General features: G+C 37.6%; 1 protein-coding gene across 1 annotated transcript in view; it reads left to right on the top strand.

Moving 5' to 3' along the window:
- Positions 1–744: 744 nt before the first annotated feature.
- LOC120589183 (mucin-5AC-like) overlaps positions 745–23,737 on the top strand; it is a 42,694-nt gene continuing 19,701 nt past the window's right edge. Inside the window, 4 exon segments of the mRNA XM_039846603.1 lie at positions 745–824; positions 1,324–1,455; positions 8,094–8,258; positions 10,885–13,282. Coding sequence (XP_039702537.1) covers positions 1,399–1,455; positions 8,094–8,258; positions 10,885–13,282 — 2,620 coding nt within the window. The 5' untranslated portion in view covers positions 745–824; positions 1,324–1,398.

Below are 23,737 nucleotides of genomic sequence, written 5' to 3'. Positions count from 1 at the left end.
AGGCATCCCATCTAGGATCCTTTCCAACTGTACGTCTTTGATATTTTGGTCTCACTTTGTTTTCAAAAGGACATTTGCTTGACTTCCGACCAGGCTGTCCATGTTTTTACAAAGTCAGTAGTCATGGAGGGGCTATTAGACTGAAAAGGAAACTGGGTTCTGCTACACAACTGGTTTATCACTTCCTCTCTCTGGACACAGATTTCTTCCATCTTAAAATGACGAGGCTGAACTACAAGCTCTCTCAGACTTCTTGCAGCTCTATTATCAGGTAATTCTTATCTTTGAAACCCGTTTGATATCTGGTCAGATAAAACGTGCTGTATGAGACATTTTAAACAAGAAGGCATAAGTCCTTTGTCTTTGTTGCTTCGTTTGCCAGACATTACCTGTGGATTAATTACTACTCAAAAGATAGTTTTAGACTTTTTGTTTATAGAAGCCCCATTCTTCACAAACGACTTTCTACACCAATTTTATTTGGGATTCCTTGAATACATGTGTTGGGAACTGATTGATAACTTTTCATTTAAGGTAAAAAGTTATTTCTTAAATCTTGCCCATCGTCTTTTAGATCCTGCCAAAGATTCCTACAGACAAAAGTCCTTTGCTTCTGAGTAAAATTTGCAGAAGTTAGAAGAGCCCTGCCCACCCTCGTGTTCTGTTACTGAATTGTAAGCAGAATCAGAAGAAATTTGGATCGCCATGCCAAATAGATCCCACAAGAAGGGTCGAGAAAGGGACCCTGGTGAATACATTCACAGAGATGTGTTCATCAGATTAACTATCGATATTGGATTGGGGCTTGAGGAAGTATAAGCTAGGTAAGATGAATTTTTGTTCTAGCAGCAGAGAGAGAGAGTTGACTGGAGACGTTTTAGAGTTGGGGAGGAAACCGAGAAGTTCAAAACTTGATGAGCAGTGGGTCTTGAGTGCCTAAAAGTTGCTGCCAATAAGAAGAAAGATGTTCCTGTCCGATTAGTAAAGAAGCAACAGCAACATTCACTTATTTTGGAATTCTACCTTGGGCTGTTGCTGAGGCCAGAAGGAAGGGTCCTGTGAAATGATGTAATAGGAATGAGGGAAGAGACACATGCTCGCAGTTTCTTTCTCCCAGGCAGGTTGCTTGGTGGAGCAGTACTGAGAGTGTAATCACAAGAGGTGGAATTGATTTTCTTATATTCTTATGTAATCACCTTAACACCCCACTTCTTCCTTTAAGGTGGATCCCACATAAAGAATAATTATTTATTTAGTCTAATCCACACTGGCACCGATGTCTCATAGTAGGTTTAATATTAATCAACACAACTATTTCTCAAGATTGCAGCTATAAAGGGCCATGAACAGGCTGAAAAATGTTTTGGGAGTTAAGCTTGTGATATTGGCAGCTGAAAAATGGACAGAAAACATGGGAAATACGTAGTGAATATTGAACCCTCTGGAAACCAGCCGGTGAGTACTGGTGGCACCTCTGTGGTATATGTTCTGACAGTTCGGAGTCTTGTTTTCAATATTTATACAACTATAATATACTTTTTTTTATTATTACAACATGATTCTTTTCTAAAAGGAATTTTTAATCAAAGTTTTACCTGGAAGCCAATTTTTAATTATTCTATTACTACTTATTAATTAGAATTTTAAATTTTTTTCTGCATAATAGCATATGCATAATAGAGACACTTATTTTAATAGTCACTAGTGTAAAATACTAGTTATTTTTGGGTAACAATTTAATAGGCTGTTCAAATAATTCTCTGCAGTTATCATAATTCAAATATAAGTCAACAAATCTGCATTTGATTGCATTAACAAATAGTTTTTAAATCATGATATATAGGTTTTTGTGTTCACTGCTTAGTTTTTTCGTGTAATGTGTAGACTTGACATAATGCAAAGATTTCTGCATATCTTTGAAAGTCAGAAGATAATCTTGTAAGCGAAGTAGGTGTAGGAAGCATATTATCTGGCAAACTCTTTAGCTCAGCCTCTATTTAACTACTTAGGTATTTCTTTTTTTGCTGAAGAATTATATTAAGGTGAACTATTGGATTTAAATTCTATACATTATTATTTGACTATTGTGCATGTTTAAAAAGAAATAATTTAATATTTATGATTGCCTTTATGTAACTGTGCACATCTGACTAGACCCCTTGATGTTGAAAATAGAAATGGGAATGTTCTGAATGAAATCAGTATAAGTTTAGATGGACAGTTAGATTTTGAGGAAAAATATTTTTGTCCCCATGCACTAACAAGGAAATTACAGGACAGAGAAATTGCATCCTCTTCCCCTGGTGTTCTTCGTGGTTCCTCTGGCCTTGGGACACTGTCACTGTGTCTTCACAGTGTCATGATATCCAGATTAAAAGGTCCCTTTAGTAAGAAATTAATCATCTTGAAGATTTTCCTAGACAATGCTGAGTTGTTTTTTTTTTTTTTGAAGATGGAAGAGATGTTTAATCTCTTAGAACCAGATACTTCTAAATTTCTTTTGAATTAGTTTCAAGTATACAGTGCTTAAGTTAGACATCTATATAGTTCATAAAATGATTCCAATTGCTGCCTTCTTCCCCTTACCCTCCACCTCGCCAACATGTTAATGCTAACTGCGTTCCCTATGTCATGCTCTCTATCCCCGTGACCATTCATCAGCTACTAATTTGTACTTCTTTCAGCCCATTCACCCAGCCCCCAAACTCCCCTCCCCTCTGTCCATCACCAAATTGTCCAGTATATTTGTGAATCTATTTTTTATAAGTTTGTTCTTTTTATTCCTTAGATTCTGCATATAAGTGAAATCGTATAGTGTTTATCTTTCTCCATCTGACTTAAATACCTTCTGGGTCCATCAAAGCAATATCTTTGTCCATCCTCTTTCTTTTAGTCTGTGTGCATCTTTCAATCTGAAGTGAGTCTCTTGTAGGCAGCATGTAGAGGTCTTGTTTTCCTATTCATTCATCCACTCTATCTTTTAGTTGGAGCACTTAATTCTTTTCCATTTGAGGTACTTATTAATAGGAATGTAGTTGCTACCATTCTTTATTCCTGTTTTTGATACTTGTTTTTTTCTTCTTAAAGAAGTCCTTCCAGCATTTTCTGTAATACTGGCATAGTGGTGATGACTTCTTTTAGCTTATTTTTGTCTGGGAAGCTCTTTATCTGTCCATTGACTCTAAATGATAGCTTTGCTGGATAAAGTATTCTTGGTTGTAGATCCTGGATCTTCATCATGTCGAATATTTTGTGCCAAGCCCTTTGTCCTGCATAGTTTCTTTTGAGAAATCAGCTGCCAGACTTATGGGGGTTCCCTTGTAGGTAACTATCTGCTTTTCTCTTGCTGCTTTTAAGATTTTTTTCTGTTTAGTTAACCTTTGGCATTTTAATTATGATGTATCTTGGTGTGGGCCTCTACCAGGTTAGGGAAGTTTTCCATCATTATTTCTGATGATTTTTTCAATTTCCATACTGCTAATTGGTCTATTAGTCTAGGAAGATTGTATTTTTCTAAGTACTGGTCCATTTCTCCTAGGTTATTAAATTTGGTATCATACTTTTTCCTAGTATTCTTGCATGCTCCTTTGTATTTCTGCAATATTAGTTGTTATTTTCCCTCTTTCATCTCTGATTTTGTTTATTTGTGTCCTTTCTCTTTTTTCTTTAGTGAGTCTAGCTAGGGGTTTGTCAATTTTATTAACCTTCTCAAAGAACGAGCTCTTCGTTGCATTTATTTTTTCTATTTTTTTTTGTTTTCAATTTCATTTATTTCTGCTCTAATTTTAATTATTTATTTCTATCTGCTGAAGTAGGCCTCATTTGTTCTTCCTTTTCTCATTTTTTAAAATGAAGCATTAAGTTGTTTATTTGGGTCGTTCTTGTTTTTGGAGACAGGCCTGTAAAGTTATGAACTTTTCTCTTAGGACTGCTTTTGCCGCGTCCCAAAAGTTTTGATATGTTGTACTGTCATTATCATTCGTTAATATGTATCTCTTGATCTCTCTTTTTATTTCTTCTCTGACCCAGTTATTCTTCAGTAGCATGTTGTTTAATCTCCATGTGTTCATGGTTCTTCCTGATTTCTTTTTGCAGTTGGTCTCTAGTTTCAAAGCATTATGATCAGAGAATATGTTTGGCATGATTTCAACCCTCTTATATTTGTTGAGGCTATCTCTGTGTCCCAGTATGTGGTCGATTCTTGAGAATGTTCCATGTGCACTAGAGAAGAATGTATAAGCAGCTGTTTTGGGATGGAAGGCTCTGTATATGTCAATTATGTCCAGTTGGTCTAATGTGTCCTTTAAGGATGTTATTTCCTCATTGATTTTCTGTTTGGATGATCTGTCCATATGCAACAGTGGGGTATTTAGGTCCCCTACTACAACAGTTTGTTTTGGTGTGTTTCTCCTTTTAGTTCTGTTAGTAATTGCTTTACATATTTCGGGCTCCCTGATTAGGAGCATAGATATTAAAAAGTGTTATGTCTTCTTGGTGCATGATTCCCTTTATCATTATGAAGTGTCTCTCAGTATCTTTCTTTACTTGTTATATTTTGAAGTCTATTTCATCCAATATTAGCACAGCTATTCACGCTTTTCTCTGAATGCCATTTGCTTGAAATATCATTTTCCACCCTTTCACTTTGAGTCTATGTTTGTCTTTGAAGCTGAGATGTATCTCCTGGAGGCAGCATATGGTTGGGTTTTGTTTTTTGATCCATTCTGCAACTCTGTGCCTTTTTATTGGTGAGTTCAGTCCATTTACATTTAGGGTGATTGTTGAAATATGAGGTTTTCTTATAGCCATTTTATCTTTTGCTTTCTGGTAGCTCAGTGTTTCCATTGCTTCCTTGTCCTTGTGTTTCTGTCTTCTTTATTTTGGTTGGCTCTTGTGGGTTTTCCCTCTGGTTCTTTTTATTTTATGTTATATACTTCAGTTCTGAATCTTCTGCGTGTGATTACCATTACAAATATGTAAAGAATAGTTATATATATACAGTTGTCCATTTTCTTCTGTGTGTGCCTTATCTCCATTCTACTTAGCAAATTTGAATCTTTGAATCCTCCCCTTTTCAGTCATTGTCTCAATTTGTCCCTATGTATACTGAATGTTCATTACTATCTTGCTATAGCAATTCTCTTCTTATTATTTAAGCTTATAATGCCCTGTTCTTAGTAAGAGTTGCACTCCTCTGCTTCTATTTGCGTGGTAGTCACTTTACTCCTAAATATATTTTTTCTTTTTTTCTTTTTCTGTCATTTTGTTTTAAGTGAGCTGACTCCTTTCAGTATTTCCTGTAGTGCAGGCCTCGTAGTGGAGAATTTCCTCAACTTTTGTATGTCTTAAATTTCTCCTTCATATCTAAAGGAGAGCTTAGCTGGATATATTATTCTAGGCTGGTAGTTTCTTTCACTTAATAGTTTAAATATTTGATTCCATTCCTTTCTGGCTTGTAAGATTTGCGCCGAGAAGTCCAATGATAATCTAATGGGTTTTCCTTTATAAATTACCGTCTTCTTTTCCCTGGCTGCCCTGAGAATTCAGTCTTTGTCACTGATTTTTGATAACTTTAATACAATGTGTCCTGGTGAAGCCCTTTTTGGTTGAGATAATTGGGTGTTCTGTTGTCTTCCTGAATTCCAAGTTCCAGCTCATTCCTAAGATTTGGGAAATTCTCGTCCACTATTTGTCTGAAAATGCTTTCTAGTCCCTGATCCTTTTTCTCACCTTCGGTAATGCCCATTATTCTTATGTTTCCTCTACTGATGGTATTAGCTAGTTCTTGTATATCTTTCATTATTTTTCATTCTTCAGTTTCTCTCTTCTTCCAATTTATTTCTAGATTTCTGTCTTTGATATCACTGATCATTTCCTCCATTTGGTTGACTCTATTTCTCAAGCTTGCTGTTTCGTTTTTCAACTCTTGCAGTGTGTTCTTCATCTCCAGAAGTTCTATTTCATTCTTTTTGAGGGTTTCAATCTCCTTGCTCTGCTCATCTAGTTGTTTTTTCATTTCCTGAAATTGTTTATATGACTCGTTTCGGAACTCACTGAGTTTTTTCAGAAGTACCATCCTGAATTCTCTGTCATTTAAGTTGCATATTTCTATGTCTGTAAGCTTATTTTCTGGAGATTTTTCTCTTTCTTTCTGAGATGCCTTGTCACCTTGGTTGTTCATGGTGTTCAATGGACTGTTTCTCTGCCTAGGCATTAACAGAAGTGTATTCTGCTTTTTCCAGAAAGACGATTTATTATATAAAGGTGTCTTTTTAGCCTGCTGCAAAGAAGGTGCTTTTCTTTTGGTTTCTAGTCAGTGGCTTCTAAGCCTCTTGGATCCCTGCTTTATATAAAGTCTTAAAAATGCCTTTTTATTTTTGGGTAAATATTTAATAACACTTGCACCCTCAGTTTCAGTCCCTGTCAGTGTCAGCAACAGTCTCAGCAGCGTTTCCTCAGATTCCCCTGGGGCTCTGTGTAGTTGGTCTCGGAGGGTATTGGGGGAGGGGCCCTCTGCATTAGGAATTGAGGGCTGTAGCTCAGCTTCAGTTTTGCAATGGCAGCCGGCAAAAATCAACTGTTGTTACTCTATGGTCCCTTCCTCCTTCTCTGCTTTCTGCCCTGATGGCTGGGCACTGCTGCCGGCTGGGTGGAACTCACAGCACTCCCAGGCAGGGCTGTTCAGGGAAGTCACAATACCTTCTCCCTTCCCCCTCCTCCTACAGGGAGCTCGGGCTGTGAAGGCAGCTTCTTTGTTTCTCCCAGTCCACCGCCCAATACTGGGGGTTCTGATCTGTGGTAGCTCTTATGTGCAGATTCCACACTCAGATGTGCTGGTGTGCAGTTTGGGTGTTTTTTGCTGAGTTTTAGATGTTCAGCTTATTGTTTTTTCAAGGGGAGAGATCCGGAGATGTCTCTCACTCCGCCATGTTTCTCCAAACCCCTAATTCTGTTGAAAAAGGGATGGCTCAGTGATATGAAGGCTATAGGAACCATGTGGTGAAAAATATTAACTGTTCTGAATGTTAAACAAAATTATATTCTTGGGGTAGACCTCACTTGGTCATGGTTTTTTAACATTTTTATATATTTTTGGGTTTAATTTGCTATTCTTTTGTTTAGAATATTTGTACCTATTTTTGGGAGGTTGACTTTAGGAGGTTTCAAGCTCAAGTCTTTAGTTTACTATGCCAGGCAGCTTCAAAATCTGACAAATGTCCTCAGGGCGGAATCAGTGTGTGTTGTGTTAAGTCCCTTTCTTCTAGCAGGATTTTATCTCGTAATGACATGATACTGCTAGAGATTTTCCTCTGACTTCCCATTCCAGGCCTCCAGCCTCCCGAGCTAGCCCCGAATATTACAAAGGCCTCGTGGTTGGGGCTCCTCTGTTTTCCAATCTGTGTTATCTGCCACAAATGAAAACCGAAGTTTCGCTGACTTATTTTGGTGGTCAGAACTTCAGCTTATACTCAGAACCAATAGATGGCCTATGATTGTTAGATCACTTTGGTAAAGCTCTTCCCTCTTTTAAATTTTAAATAACTTAATTTTAATTTCTTTCAAAGCTCTTCAGTTATTTTTACTTACATATTGATTGATTGATTGATTGATTGCAATGGGAGAAGTGGCTTACTGCAATTTACTATATCCAGAATCTCCTTCAACTCTTTAGATCTTGTTTTTCTCATTTTGATATGACCCCCCAAAAATTATTCTTAATAAGCCTTAAGATCTCTAGAAGTTTCACTGTGAGATGTTTTTTCTTATATAGTCTCCTTATACCAGCTTGCCACATAATGATATTTAACAAATGCATTAAATATTATGAGTATAAAAGATAATGCTTATTCTTAGATTTTAACATCAGTAATTATGTAACATAATTAACTGTAACTTATAATGATCTATTTAGAATCCTTGTTTGGAGAAGAAATGTGATACATGTATTCATGTATTTTTTCAGTCAGGTTTCAGATGACTTTATTTGATCAAATATGTCATAATATGTCACAATCTAATTTATGTTTATCAGAATTATATTACTTTATGTTATATTACTTTAGCCATTTTTTCTTATTCTTTTCTATATAAAGCTGTTTCTGAGCACAAGAAGCCATGAAGCTCACAGTTCAGCATGTCAGTTTCCACCATCAACTGATGTAACTAGTGATGTTGGTACCAATTTAACCAGTGTCTGCACAAATACAGGGACCCTTGGATGCTCAGAATTTCCTAACAGAGAATTACAGCATTATCAGGTAATGTTTAGAACAACACTGTTTCTCTGGTTATGATGTAATGCACATGGAAATGCTCTTGATCTAATATTTTGGAAGAAAACATTCAGTCAATTAACATTAACATTGTTCTTTTGAAAATCTGCAGCATCTTTTGAAAATGTCAAGACACTGAGAGGAAATGCAAGAAAGAGATTAATGGGGCTTTTCACTTAAGGAGTTAATGGTCATGATGGAAAGACAAAAACATACAGAATTTAAAAAACATATATAAGGGTTAAAGGAAATAAGTTTTGAGGTCCCTTTTTTAAGACAACTGAGTGGGTGATGATAGCAAATGCACTGGCAGTGAATGACATTGTAACCCTTGCCAGGTAGAAGATGAAGTCATGTGTTAAGACCCTGTGGTCCTTGTCCGTGGGTGATCTGCCTCGCTCTCCTTCCCTTCCTGACACTGTGGGCGTTCCATTAGCCCTCCTGGTTGTGAACTCATGTGTTTTCAACCTTGACTTAGAAACCATTTAGTACCACCTTGGTTTGGTGCCCAGAAGCAGATTTCCTGTGTTCAGGACTTTTTTTTTTCTTATTATTCTGTTTTTCTCACCATAAATTCTAATCTCTGAGTCTTTCCCTCCCAGGTGAAAACTTAACTTTGACTGATTGGCTTGGAGGTTTGGTTCAGTGCTTCTAGCTCTGATCTACGCTCTTACTCTGGTTACTCCTGTTGTAGAGATAGTTCAGAGAGACTGAGAAAATAGAGCGGATATAATCTTTACGTCAAGAGCCAGTGTGGAAGGATTCTTTTGATAGACAAGACTTACTTAGAGAATACATCTCCTGACCTCGAACAAGGCAGACCAGTCAGAGAGCTGAAAGTTATTTTAGATGCCTTTACTTAGAGACAGATGGAAAACAATGCAGCCTAGGAAGTTTTTGTTTATAAAAATTCACACAGCTAGGTAGTGGCAGTATTAGCACTGGAGCACAGGTCTGAAGTCAGGTTAAGGTGTGTTTCTATTAATTTTGCTCCTCTTTTTAATAGTCAAACCAAAAATGAGGGTAATTACCTCCCTTATCTGAGATGTGTGGTTCTTCCTCTCCCCACCCTTTGGCTTCTTTCTAAGGCCCGGATGACATGGGGCAGGCGGTGCCATTTGTCTTTGGGCTCTCTTAGTTGGTGCCTTGAATTCCCTTGACCGTAGTACCCAAGGCCTCTGCAGTGCTTCTGATTGCCTAGTGGGTGCTGCTCTCAACACCCAGACTGAGGCTTACTGTCTAAGATCGTCTTCCATATTTGGGGACATTTAAGATCTACTCTACATGCTCCAAAGACATCTGCTCTGTGTTTGTTTCTTTCAGTCATAAGGAAAGGGATAATAATGAGATAATTACTGAAATCAAATGTTTTTATTGAATACTTAGTAAGTATAGGGAAACATTACCCATATTATTTCCTTTTTTACTATTTACAGCAATCCTATGCAATAAGTAATGCTATCCACATGAGAAAATCGAGGGTGTGCAAGATAATGCAAATTTCCAAATGTCATCATCCATCTAGTGAAAGGTGGAGTAAAAATTTAAACCTAAATTCGTTAGACTTCATGCCTGTGCTCTTAATTACTACAATGCAGTGCCTCCTGCAAGAATCTAATTATGGAGGATATTTCTTATTTTAATTTTCTCAACACAATTATATCTACCTCTTGTGTTGAGGTTATCCTCCTTTTGATATAAGGCAAGTTGAGAATTAGACAAGAAATTTTTTCAGAATATTAATGGTAAGGGATTTAAATTCAAGACTCTGATCTGAAGACTTACATATTTTACACTATGCAATATTTCCTCTACAATTATAAATTACATATATAGATAAATATATACCTTATGTACATAAATTACATATATATTTATATATGTAATTTGTTTATATATGGCATTTTAGAGTTTAAAAACTAATTTAACTGACATTAATCCTTATTCTAATCTTGTCACATAGAATTTTGTGAGCGAAAGAATAGGATCAAGGAGGTGAGCATCTTACCCAGTGGAAATAGCCACTGGGATGATAAACTGGATTTTAACAAATGTTTTCACACTCTGAATTTCATGCTGCCAAATAGTAACCAGTATAAAAGTTAGCCAGAAAATTTCATAAGACATGAATTAACCCAGTTAGAATGAAGACTCCAAGGCAGCCAAATTTCTGATAGTCAACAAGCCAGAAGGAGAGGAAAATTTAATCAGCTGATCTTTTGGGTCACTCAGATTACTGTGTGCAGCTGTCACCCAACATATACAGATACTTCTATGATAGTGGGAGGAACAAAGAGTTTCTAAGAAGCCTTTTTTTTTTTTTAGTTTGAGATACAGATATATGAATAGAAAGCGTTAGAGGTCAGTGGAAATTTCTACGTTCTTACATTAAAGATAGTATAAGGAACAAGTCCTTTCTAATTGAAAACTTATGTTTGAGTCAGTATTTATTATTAGATGCTATTAAGAGAGTGTTTTATGCTTATACTTTTTACAGTGAAGTAATATGTGTATATGTGTTTTTATATATATATATGAAAGATTATCAATGGCACTAATTTTTTTAAACATTTTATTTCATCTCAAGTAACTTTATATAAATTCTTTCCAGGAGACTTGCAATGTCTTCAGTGACTGGTCTTTATGGAAAATCTTCCTGGCTTGTCTCTTAGCCTGTGTGATAACAACAACAATTGGAGTACTCATAGTGTGTCTGGTGTATAATGGGAAAAATAATAATGCATCCGTTGTTACACAACTTCCCCCTACAACATCTACTACTGTGAGTTCTACAGTAGCCACAACCACCACAGCAGCCACCACTTCCTCAGAAACAGCTACCACAGCTGCCAGCATGACCACTGAGGCTACAACCACAACGCCCACCACTGTGGCTACTACGGGAACCACAGCCACAACAGGAGCTACCAGTTCTACAGAAGCACCTACCACAAGTGCCAGTACTACCACTGAGCCTGCAACTACAACGTCTACTACTGTGGGTTCTACGGTAGCCACAACCACAACAGTAGCCACCACTTCATCAGAAACAGCTACCACAGCTGCCAGTACTACCACCGAATCTGTAGCCACAGTATCCACCACTGTAGCTTCTACAGGAGCCACAACAACTGCTGCAGCTACCACTTCCACAGAGCCACCTACCACAACTGTCAGTACTACCACAGAGCCTTCAGCCACAACATCCACCACTGTAGCTTCTACAGGAGCCACGACCACAACAGCAGCCACCACTTCCTCAGAAACAGCTACCACAGCTGCCAGCATGACCACTGAGGCTACAACCACAACACCCACCACCGTGGCTACTACTGGAACCACAGCCACAACAGGAGCTACCAGTTCTACAGAAGCACCTAACACAAGTGCCAGTACTACCACTGAGCCTGCAACTACAACGTCTACTACGGTGGGTTCTACAGTAGCCACAACCACCACAGCAGCCACCACTTCCTCAGAAACAGCTACCACAGCTGCCAGCATGACCACTGAGGCTACAACCACAACGCCCACCACCGTGGCTACTACTGGAACCACAGCCACAACAGGAGCTACCAGTTCTACAGAAGCACCTACCACAAGTGCCAGTACTACCACTGAGCCTGCAACTACAACGTCTACTACTGTGGGTTCTACAGAACCCACAACCACAACTGTAGCCACCACTTCCACAGAACCACCTACCACAGCTGCCAGTACTACCACCGAATCTGTAGCCACAGTATCCACCACTGTAGCTTCTACAGGAGCCACAACAACTGCTGCAGCTACCACTTCCACAGAGCCACCTACCACAACTGTCAGTACTACCACAGAGCCTTCAGCCACAACATCCACCACTGTAGCTTCTACAGGAGCCACGACCACAACAGCAGCCACCACTTCCTCAGAAACAGCTACCACAGCTGCCAGCATGACCACTGAGGCTACAACCACAACACCCACCACCGTGGCTACTACTGGAACCACAGCCACAACAGGAGCTACCAGTTCTACAGAAGCACCTACCACAAGTGCCAGTACTACCACTGAGCCTGCAACTACGTCCACTACGGTGGGTTCTACAGTAGCCACAACCACAACAGCAGCCACCACTTCCTCAGAAACAGCTACCACAGCTGCCAGCATGACCACTGAGGCTACAACCACAACGCCCACCACTGTGGCTACTACGGGAACCACAGCCACAACAGGAGCTACCAGTTCTACAGAAGCACCTACCACAAGTGCCAGTACTACCACTGAGCCTGCAACTACAACGTCTACTACTGTGGGTTCTACAGAACCCACAACCACAACTGTAGCCACCACTTCCACAGAACCACCTACCACAGCTGCCAGTACTACCACCGAATCTGTAGCCACAGTATCCACCACTGTAGCTTCTACAGGAGCCACAACAACTGCTGCAGCTACCACTTCCACAGAGCCACCTACCACAACTGTCAGTACTACCACAGAGCCTTCAGCCACAACATCCACCACTGTAGCTTCTACAGGAGCCACGACCACAACAGCAGCCACCACTTCCTCAGAAACAGCTACCACAGCTGCCAGCATGACCACTGAGGCTACAACCACAACACCCACCACCGTGGCTACTACTGGAACCACAGCCACAACAGGAGCTACCAGTTCTACAGAAGCACCTACCACAAGTGCCAGTACTACCACTGAGCCTGCAACTACAACGTCTACTACTGTGGGTTCTACAGTAGCCACAACCACCACAGCAGCCACCACTTCCTCAGAAACAGCTACCACAGCTGCCAGCATGACCACTGAGGCTACAACCACAACGCCCACCACCGTGGCTACTACTGGAACCACAGCCACAACAGGAGCTACCAGTTCTACAGAAGCACCTACCACAAGTGCCAGTACAACCACTGAGCCTGCAACTACAACGTCTACTACTGTGGGTTCTACAGAACCCACAACCACAACTGTAGCCACCACTTCCACAGAACCACCTACCACAGCGGCCAGTACTACCACTGAATCTACAACCACAACTGTTACAACTTAGGCCTCTACAGGATCCACATCCACAACAGGAACTACTCATTCCACAGAACCACCTACCACCACTGCCAGCACTATTACTGATGCTCCAACCACAATGGGCAGTAGATAGGTCCTACAGAATCCCCAATCACGACAGCAGCGACCACTTTCACAGAAGCACCTATCACACCTACCAGTACTACCGCTGAGCCTGTAGCCACAACATCCACCACTGTAGCTTCTACAGGAGCCACAACCTCAGCTGCAGCTACCACTTCATCTGAACTGCCTAGCCCAACTGTGGGCTCATGTTTATGTGAACCTACCACTGTAAACTCTAAGCATTGTCCTTTCCACTGTCCGCATCACTACAACCGCAGTTATCTTTTGTCTTACACCTAACCAGGAATACCATGTGCATGTTTACTGAATCTATAACTATAGTTACATAACAGACTCTCATTATGAGATTACAATACCAGGTCAACTCTTTCTCATCCACAATGGCAACCCCTCTCTCCAGGTGACACTACAACTATAAATCATTCAACAAATTCAACTCAAATTTGATAAATTCTTATTTCAAATGAACCTACAATAGTATCAGTTGAACTGAGTCTCCAGAGACTGCTATTCTTCCGTCGAATATACATCACCCTCAATAGGTACATACACCTTAGTGACTGAATTTAGTCTATTTTCTTATGCAAGTTAAGCATCTTCAACCTCCACTGCCACCATCTCAGGTAAAAATAAAATCAACACGGATGCTACCAACTCAACTGGCTTCCCAATCAAACACCATAATGACTTCAGCTGTATTTATAATATTCATAATCATTACCAATTAATAGAAAATTAACATCACCTTCTAAGTAATCTATTATCACAACGCAGGTAGCAGTTCCACTGCCCCTTCAAATGACTCCATAGCCACAACAGCATTACACCAACAAAGCATTGTTAGTACCTTATTTTACAGTAGAGACTGATCCTGCAGTCATAGTACCATTTCTATGCATCATCATTCCTACAGCACCATCATTTCTACTGTACTTACTACTGCAACACACAACACTTTACTAAACCCTTCAACCTCATCACTGAATCTATAAGCTCTGTAACTTCTACTGACATGCCATTCAGTGCCATCCATTCCTTATTCATCTGCACCAAATGCTGCCTCTATTAAATGTAAATCCAATATGTCACATCATTGCTCACACTTGACAGAAATGGCAAATTCATAATGACCTCTGCCATTGCAACTATAGTTAGGATGCTTGCAAATTAAATTTTAATATCCACTATCATTCCTCCCACAGCTGAATCTATATCTACCTTGGTACTATAGATGATTTCATGACTAAAAACTGCTAACATTTACTGCAACAACTATCAAGAATTACTTAATGACCAGTGCCGCTATTATAATGATAACGAATTTTACCCCCAAAACAACATTTAGATTTAACAATTCAGTATGGAGAATCTCAATATCTGTGAGATTTTAAATAATGCAGTTTCCATACAAAGTAAATCCAATATTTTGATTTATGTTGGAAACCTTTTGTTATTTATTAAAATGTTACCAAATGTGAATAAATCATTTGTTATTCCAAAATTTTAGTCTTTAATACATAAATTCTGTATGTTTTAAGGAAAAGACATTCTCTATGGTGAGAGTATGTTAAATACATTTACTACCATGTTTTCTTTTTATATTGTGTAAAATTATTTTCATTTCATTTTCTCTTTAAATCATTTTGATTTTGAAGTCATATTTTAAATGTGTTATCTCTATTTTAAGTTTAATAAATTAGTTTTCTATTTTTTACAGTAATCTTATAAAAACACTCTATTAAATACTTTAATAAACATCTACTTCTGCCTGCTGTCTGCCTAAATACTGGAGAATATTCAGAAAAGTAAAATAATATAAATAGTAAAAACCTACAAATTTGAATTCTGTTATTTAGAATTCTTGGTAACTGACAGATTTAAATTAGTGTTATGGTACTTACAACTAACTCACTGCAGTCCCACCGAATCAGAATCATCGAGGGTGGGCCATAAATCAATATTTTTCAAAAAGTGTGCAGATAGGATTGATAACCAGAGGTTGAAGCATTAAACCCAGAAGGGCATCATGAGTTGTTACATCTTTTGGATGATGTTAATGAGGTTGATAGAAATCAGGAAGTGTGTTTTTAAGCATTAACAAATATCAATGCCATTTGTTGGTGTTAATTTGACCTGTAAACAAAAAGTGGCTGTGTAGTGTGTAGACACATGAACATGTGGTTGGGAGTGGGTGGAAAATGCTTTTCTTATCCAAAAGAAAAAGATGTATTTTCAAGCAATTTAAACAAATATTTAAATAGCCACGATGCTAATTAGAAATGATTTTCAACATTCTTTCAAGTCAGTTCTACAGAGATGCTTTCCTGTATTTTGTTAGCACTGTAATTATATGCAACTAATGTAATAAAACTTGATTAAAACCCTTTAATTCTATTTCATTATTTTTTGTGATACTTTGTATTATTTATTAAATGTATCACTGACTGGACTCTTCTCTTTTGTTAAAGAAGACACAGTTTTTACTATTTTCCAGTTCCACATCTCTGCAGTGACCTGGCTTCTGTTTAGCCAGTATGTGTACCTAGTAACTAGTAGGTAATAAATATTTATCTCATAAATAAAAACAACAACAATTATAAGAATTTATTACTAAACTGAAGTTTTTAGAATTGGAATTATACTGTTAAATCATCTTCTAATATATTTTTATGTTAACTTATTCTAGTTAGTATTTTTCTAAATTTTTTTTTACTTGAGTACAATATATGTATAGAAGATGCTCAGATCATAAGTTACAGCTCAGTGAATTATCACCAACTGTACACACCCATGCCCAAATCAAGAAGTAGAACAGTAACAGCACTTCAGAAGCTCCTCTGTGCACACCCAATCACTACCTCCTTTTTCCTTTCCCCAAGGTGAACACTGTCTGGATTTCTAACACCACGAACACTCTGTCTGATTGTAAATGTAATAGAAATGGAATGGTACTCTTTTGTGTCTGGCATCTTTAGCTCAGTCTTTTATTTGTGAGATTCTTGCATATTTTTTTGCTTCCACTAATGGGTGCTTCAGTATGATTGTGGAATACTAATGTATTGTATTACTATGGCATGATTTATTTATCCATTATTTTGTTGGTGGACATTCAGGTTATTTTTAGTTTTAGATATTACTAAAATTGTTGCTTTGTGCAAAATTGTTGTATGTATCTTTTGGTCTGCATATTACACTTTGAGCTTTTACCAGAAAATTATAGTTGGATTATAGAGTAAGACAATGTTTAATGATAGGAGCGACTTCCAAACAGTTTTTCAAAAGGATTGCAGAGTACCTATACTCCCACCAGCATTATGTGAGAGTTCTGGTTACAGCACATTCACACCAACATGATTTTGTCAGCCTTTTTCACTGTAGTCATTTTGGTGGCTATGTAGTAGCACCTGTTCAAGTGTTAACATCCATTAAGGAGACTGCAATGGCATTTTGTAACAACAGATGGTGCTATGGTGCTACTGTTTTTTTCTCTTTTAGAATTAATCAGTTATTTTACCTCACTCATTAGAAATAATTATTGGAGTTAGGTAAAAGTCAAATGACTAACTTTTGTCTTTTAAGAAGTGGCATTAAAAAAGCCTTAATGAGGAACATGACGGTGGCGCAAAAATTATTAAGACTTACTATTAGGGAGAATGTGATTTATTTTGAGTATCTCTCATAGAAAACAAAATCAGGGTAAACAGATTGAAGTTCCTGAGATGAAGACATTGACTTCACATAGAGGACAATGAGCTAGCAGGAGAGTCAACCCAGAAAGGAATACCGAACCCCAGAAAATGGACTAACTCCCTGTCACTGTAAGTAGCACACAGAGGCTGGAGTAAAAAGAGTTCATTCACTTCCATTTATTGGAATTTGACCTAAATGTCTATGGTCCTTTTAACTCAAAAATAATTTTATCAATTTACAAAAGCAGAGTATTATTTACAATAAAACACAACTATTATTTAAATGAACTTTAGAATTTATATTTAAGTCAAATATTACATGTATTACAAATTGTAATAAGACTAGAAAATCAACTCCAACAAAATAAGTGCTTGTCTGTTTTATATATTGCTTTATAAATCCCCATTGCCCAGAGAAAAAGTGTCTTATTCTCTGTAAACATTTGCTTGATGATTTAAAAACCGCAATATTCTATGAATAAAAACACATTTGACATTTTTAAGTAGACTCAATAGAATCTAGTGTAATGTGGAATTAGAAAAAAATCATCAATATGGATCATACACTTGCTTTTTTCCCTTTTGAGTAATTATTGTTGATCCAAAATGTTATCTAAATAATCTTTCATTAATTCTAATTATTCTTCAATTTATAATTTGCATAATAATAATCCTTTATTAATATTAATTTGTTGAAATGATATCCTTTCATACTGGGAGTTGAATTAAGTAAATTAACCATCCTTGTTTTTTATGATAATCACAAAAAATGTGTAAAATTTTTCTATTTTAAATCTTATACAGTTAATTTATACAAGACACTAATTGAGTATCAGTTCTGATGGGCTTTAAAATTTTTTAGTACCTCCCGTGTATTTTTATGATGACTTTTTCATACATTTAAATTAATTGACTAATACTAGCAATATAATTATCACTAACTGCACTATATTTTTCAACTTCTTACCTGGCTGTTTCTATGTTAATCAAACAATAAAAATCACGAACTAAAATCATCCCTTTGCCTAAGAATTGCCAAAAATGAGAGAAGGGGAATTATTATACTGGTCTTAGCCAATTGGTAGACTGTGTGTGTTTTAATTGTCATCAGACAATAGTAAAATTTAAGCAAAGGAGGGCTGTGTGTGTGTGTGTGTATGTATGTGTATGTGTGTGTGTTGGGAGTGGTAAAAATAAAGCAATTTAAAGCAGGTCTAAGATGGCAGTGTAGGTGGATGCTGAGCTAATCCCCCTCCCCAGAACACAGCAAACATCTACACCTACATTTAGAGCAGGTCCTCCTGAGAGACAACTGAGAGCCCATTGAACAACTTCTGCACAACAAGCAAGAGAGGGAGAGAGAGAGAGCGAGAGCGAGAGCGAGAGCGAGAGCGAGAGCGAGAGAGAGAGAGAGAGAGAGAGAGAGAGAGAGACATTGTGATACCCGTATTCAGGGCTGCCCCATGCAGAGTTAGTGAGGCACTGATGCATACCATGGAGCTGCACTGCCGAGACAGTGTGACTGTGCATCAGCACAAGGCTGCCTCGCCCTGAGGAAGGGCTGAGCTAGAAAGGTGATCAGACACTAACACTCAAAGCAGTCCAGTTCAGATCCTGCTCTGGCAACAGATAAAGCAACAGGGAATGCCAAGCGCATACCAAGCAGCCCTGCCCACAACAGGCAGCCCCACCTAGATCAGAGGGGCAAGAAAGAGTGCATACACCAGGTTGTGTCACCTAGAACCCACTTCTTCAGGCCAGCCAACACACTAAACACTGCACATGCCTACCCCTACTACAGCTGACCTGCCAAAACTCTCCAAAACACAGTCTTCACAGAGACCACTTTTTCAAGACGAGAACAGATGGCTATATCATATAACTACAGGAATGAACACAGAAAGAAAAAAAATGGGGAGACAGAAGAATATGCCCCAAATGAAGGAACAAGAAAAACCATAAGGAAAGAGGAATAAAGAATTGCCTGATAAGGAATTCAAAGAAACAGTATAAGGATGTTCAACAACTTGAGAGTAGAATAGAGGAACTCAGCCCCTCAACAGATAAAAAATGTAATAAAGAATCAGAGATAAAGAATACAATAACTGAAGTGAAGAATACATTAGAAGGAATCGACGCTAGATTAGTTAGGACAGAAGAACAGATTAGTGACCTGGAAGACAGAATAGTAGAACTCACCCAACGACACTAGCAAAATGAGATCCAGTAAGATGAGACCCGCATCAAGACATATTATAATTAAAATGGCAAAAGTTAATTATAAAGAGGCATTTTCAAAGGCAGCAAGAATGAAACAAGTTACTTACAAGGGAAACTCCATAAGGCTATCATCTGCTTTCTCAGAAGCAACCTTACAGGCTAGAAGGATGTGGCAGGAAATATTCGAAGTGCCAAAAGAAAAGAAACTACAACCTCAAATACTATATCTGGCAAGGTTATCATTCAGAACTGAAGGAAAGATAGAGTTTTCCAGACAAGCAAAAACTAAAGGAGTTCACAACCACAAACAAGACTTACAAGAAATGTTAAATGGTCTTCTTTTTACAGAAAAGAAAGGACCATAAACATCAGTAAAACAGAAGCACCAGACTCAAGGACTGAGGATGGCAGTGATGGACACATCCAAACCCTTGAACACTGTCTCAGAAACCCCAAAAATACGCCATGGGGCAAAGTGATGCCACTTCTTTGTGTTCAAAGTTCCAAAAGACCTTTACCATTTTCATGTCTCTAATGCAAAGTTTCCCCAAACAGATTTTTTTGAATGTTCTTCCCAGGAGACACCTGAAGAAAAAGGACCCCTCTAGAACATCCACAATCTATGTTAGAATAAATAAGAAAATACAGGGGGAAAAAAACCTCACTGGTAAAGGCAAATATACAGTAAACACCATGAATAAACCTCTAAAAAAGCTAATATGAAAGTTATAAAAGTGGCAAATTAGGTATAACTGCAATAAATAATCAGGGTATACACAAAATAAAAAGATATAAAACATGATGTCAGAAACAAAGAGTGGAGAGGGAATAAAAGTCAGTACTTTTAGAATGTGTTTGAACTTAAATGCTTATCAGCTAAAAATAGACTGCTATAGATACAATTGGATAAATGTGAAACTCATGGTAACCATAGATCAAAAACATAGAAAAATACATAAAAAAACAAAGAGAAAGGAATCCCATCAAAAACACTTAAAAAAATCAAAAGGAAAGAGATCAAGAGAAGGAAAAAAGAACAGAGAAGAACAATGTACCCCTCCATCCCCCAAAAATGAATATAATAGCAAACACATACTTATCGATAATTACTTTAAATGTAGATGGATTAAATGCTCCAATCAAAAGACACGGGATGGCAGAATGAATTAAAAAAAAAACAAAACAAGATCCCTCTATATGCTGCCTACAAAAGATTTACATTAGAATGAAAAACACATACAGACCGAAAGTGAAGGGATGGAAAAAAATACTCCATGCAAATAGAAATAAAAAGAAAGTTGAGGTAGCAATACTCATATCAGACGAAATAGATTTTAAAACAAAGAATGTAAAAAGAGTCAAAGAAGGACATTGCATAATTTTAAAAGGGTCAATCGTGGAAGAGGAAAAGATAATTGTCGACTATCTATTCACCCAACATAGGAGCACCCACATCTATAAAACAAATATTAATGGACATAAAGGCAGAAATTAACAGTAATACAATAATAGTTGGACTTTAATACTCCACTTAACTCAATGGATAGATCATCCAGACAGAAAATTAATAAGGAAATAATGGCCTTAAATGCCATATGAGATCAGTTGGACTTAGTAGACATTTACAGAGCATTTCATCCAAAAACTGCAGATTACACGTTTTTCTCAAGGGCACCCGGAACTTTTTTCAGGATAGATCACACGCTAGGCCACAAAACAAGCCTCAATACGTTCAAGAAAATTGGAATTATACCAAGCAATTTTTTGACCGCATGATATGAAACTAGAAATGGATTACAGGTAGAAAACTGGACAAAACACAAATACATGGAGATTAAACAATATCCTTGTAAACAACGAATGGATCAAAAAGGAGATCAAACAGAAGATCAAAAAGTACCTAGAAACAAATTAAAATTAAAACACAACTTTACAAAATTTATGAGATGCACCAAAAGTAGTTACAAAAGGAAAGTTCATAGCTACATAGACCTACCTGGAGAAGTAGAAAAATCCCAAATAAATCATCTAAATTTACATCTAAAGAAACTAGGAAAAGAAGACCAAAGTAAGTAGAAGGAAGGAAATAATAAACAGAGCAGAAGTAAACAACATAGGGAATAGAAAAACAATAGAAAAGATCAGTGAAACTAAGAGCTGGTTCTTTGAAAGGATAAAATTGACAAGCCTCTAGCAAGATTCATCAAGAAAAAAGAGAGAAATAAAATCAGAAATGGAAGACAAGAGTTCACAACCGACACCACAGAAATACAAAGGATTATTAAAGAATACCAAGAACAGTCGTACACCAACAAATCGGACAATCCAGAAGAAAAAACTTTCTAGAAACATACAACCTTCCAAGAAACAGAGAATCTGAACAGACTGATTACTAACAATGAAGTTGAAGCAGTAATCATTTAATCTTTAAGTACTTCAGTGTGCATCTCAAATGTAAGGGCATTTTTCTTACATAAACAAAATGCTATGACTACACCCGACTAAATTAATAGTAAATCTTTTTTTCATATATTTTTAAATTGAAGTATAACTTACATTAAATGAAATATACAAAACTTAAGTGCGGCCTCAAGGAATTGTTTTCTTCTGTTTATAAATCCACATAAACTTCAACCAGAACAAGACCTAGGACATCAAACAATAAGACCATACAAGTAGGTTCTCTTGTGCCTTCCCTAAGTCTGTATTCCACTAAGGATCACGACCGTCTGACTTCTATTACCATAGCTTCAATTTGCTTATTTTAAAACTCCACGTAAATGGAAACATACGATATGTATTATTTTGTGTCTGACTTCTTTAACTCAGCATTATGTCTGTGAGCTGCAAAAGGTATCACAGTTGTTTCTGGGCCCAAACAGACTAAATGTCTGACCATGGGACACCAAGTAACTATATGAGCTTAGCTCTCTGTTATGCACTGACCCACCAAATCATGAAGTTGGGCATGGGCAGCAGTACACACCTTCGAGAGGAGGTACTGCACATGTCCCAGGCTTCAGTGAAAGGAGATACACCATTAGGGCATTATGACCCAGCGCATCCAGTAGAGGTTCAGGAGATTGTAGAAAACAGATGTGGAATCTAGACTCTGGTAAGCCCCAATCAGAGACCCAGGGTTATTAGACAATAGCATGTCCTACTCTGCAAATACCTTTTCTCCATTTGGGGCAGCTGCAGTAAGTTCCCTTGAAAGTGTGCGCTCACTGCTTCGCTCTCCCAACTTCAGTGACTCGGTGGACCAGGTAACACTGATTAGAGGACAGCCTGACGAGTTACTAATGGGTTGATAAATGAGTCAGGGAAACACATGAAAAAATTGCATACATTGCCTCCCAAATTTAAAAGGCACTCAGCAATATGCCACTGACATAGTAGACATAAAAGATAAAGTAACTTGCCTTTCACTTGAGAATGTTATCTTTGTGTATTTCCCCACCTACAGAGGACAGTGTCCACAGAGCTTTCCAGAGATCGTGCTGCTGCCCTCGTTGATCGTCTTTTCACTGCATGATAAAGACCCTTCTCCTCTGGATCCTCTCATGGTGTGGGTGAGAAACACCTGACAAATCCCGTGCAACATATCTATTCCTATTATATCAAAGAAGTTGTGTCATTTCAGCTCCATTAAATATAATCCACCACTGTCCTGGTTTTATGCAACCAAATGAGCAATCTGTTAATGCTGTTCTAAGCCTCTCAAGCCAGTATGTTGAATCCAGAACATTGACTGGCTATACCTACATCATTACATTTGGCCCAATCCAATGTGGTGACTCTCTCTCTCTGGATCATCACCCTCAGAATATATTTGCACACACATATCCTGTCAATATTATTTAGCTGCATAATCCCACTGTCTGGGAATTGGTCACTGGAAAATAGCTTGAAATATAGAAAATAACACCTTCCAGTATTACTCATAATTGAAAACATACTATAACCTAAAAGCTTAGCTCAGCTAATTCACACCTAACATGATGTTGCACCTGACATTGACAATAAATGTGATGTTTTTGAAGACTTTTAATTACTGGGGCAAATGCATATGCTAAAATGCTAAATGAAAAAGAAGACACTTATATGTGTGTATGTGTGTGTGTGTGTATTATGTGTTCATAATTCGAAAAATGTATGAGAAAAAGCTTTCCAATTCCTGTAGCATGAAAACAGCTCCTTACTTCTGAATCTCTCTACATTTATTTCTAAAACCCATACAAAGATAAAAAGAGCAAACTAAAAAATAATTCCACAAGAAACATCTTTTGTGTAATGTAGAAAACAAAGAAGCCTATAAACTCCCACTTAAATGTAAGCAGGGTGAAAAAGAAAGGTGAAACCAGCAGAATAATTTTCCTACCATACATGCTGGAAAAATTTTAA

The sequence above is a fragment of the Pteropus medius genome, unplaced genomic scaffold (assembly GCF_902729225.1).
Source record: "Pteropus medius unplaced genomic scaffold, Ma_sr-lr_union100, whole genome shotgun sequence".
NCBI classification, from domain to species: Eukaryota; Metazoa; Chordata; class Mammalia; order Chiroptera; family Pteropodidae; genus Pteropus; species Pteropus medius.
Note: the sequence above shows the minus strand (reverse complement) of the source record. Positions and strands in the feature narration are given on the sequence as shown.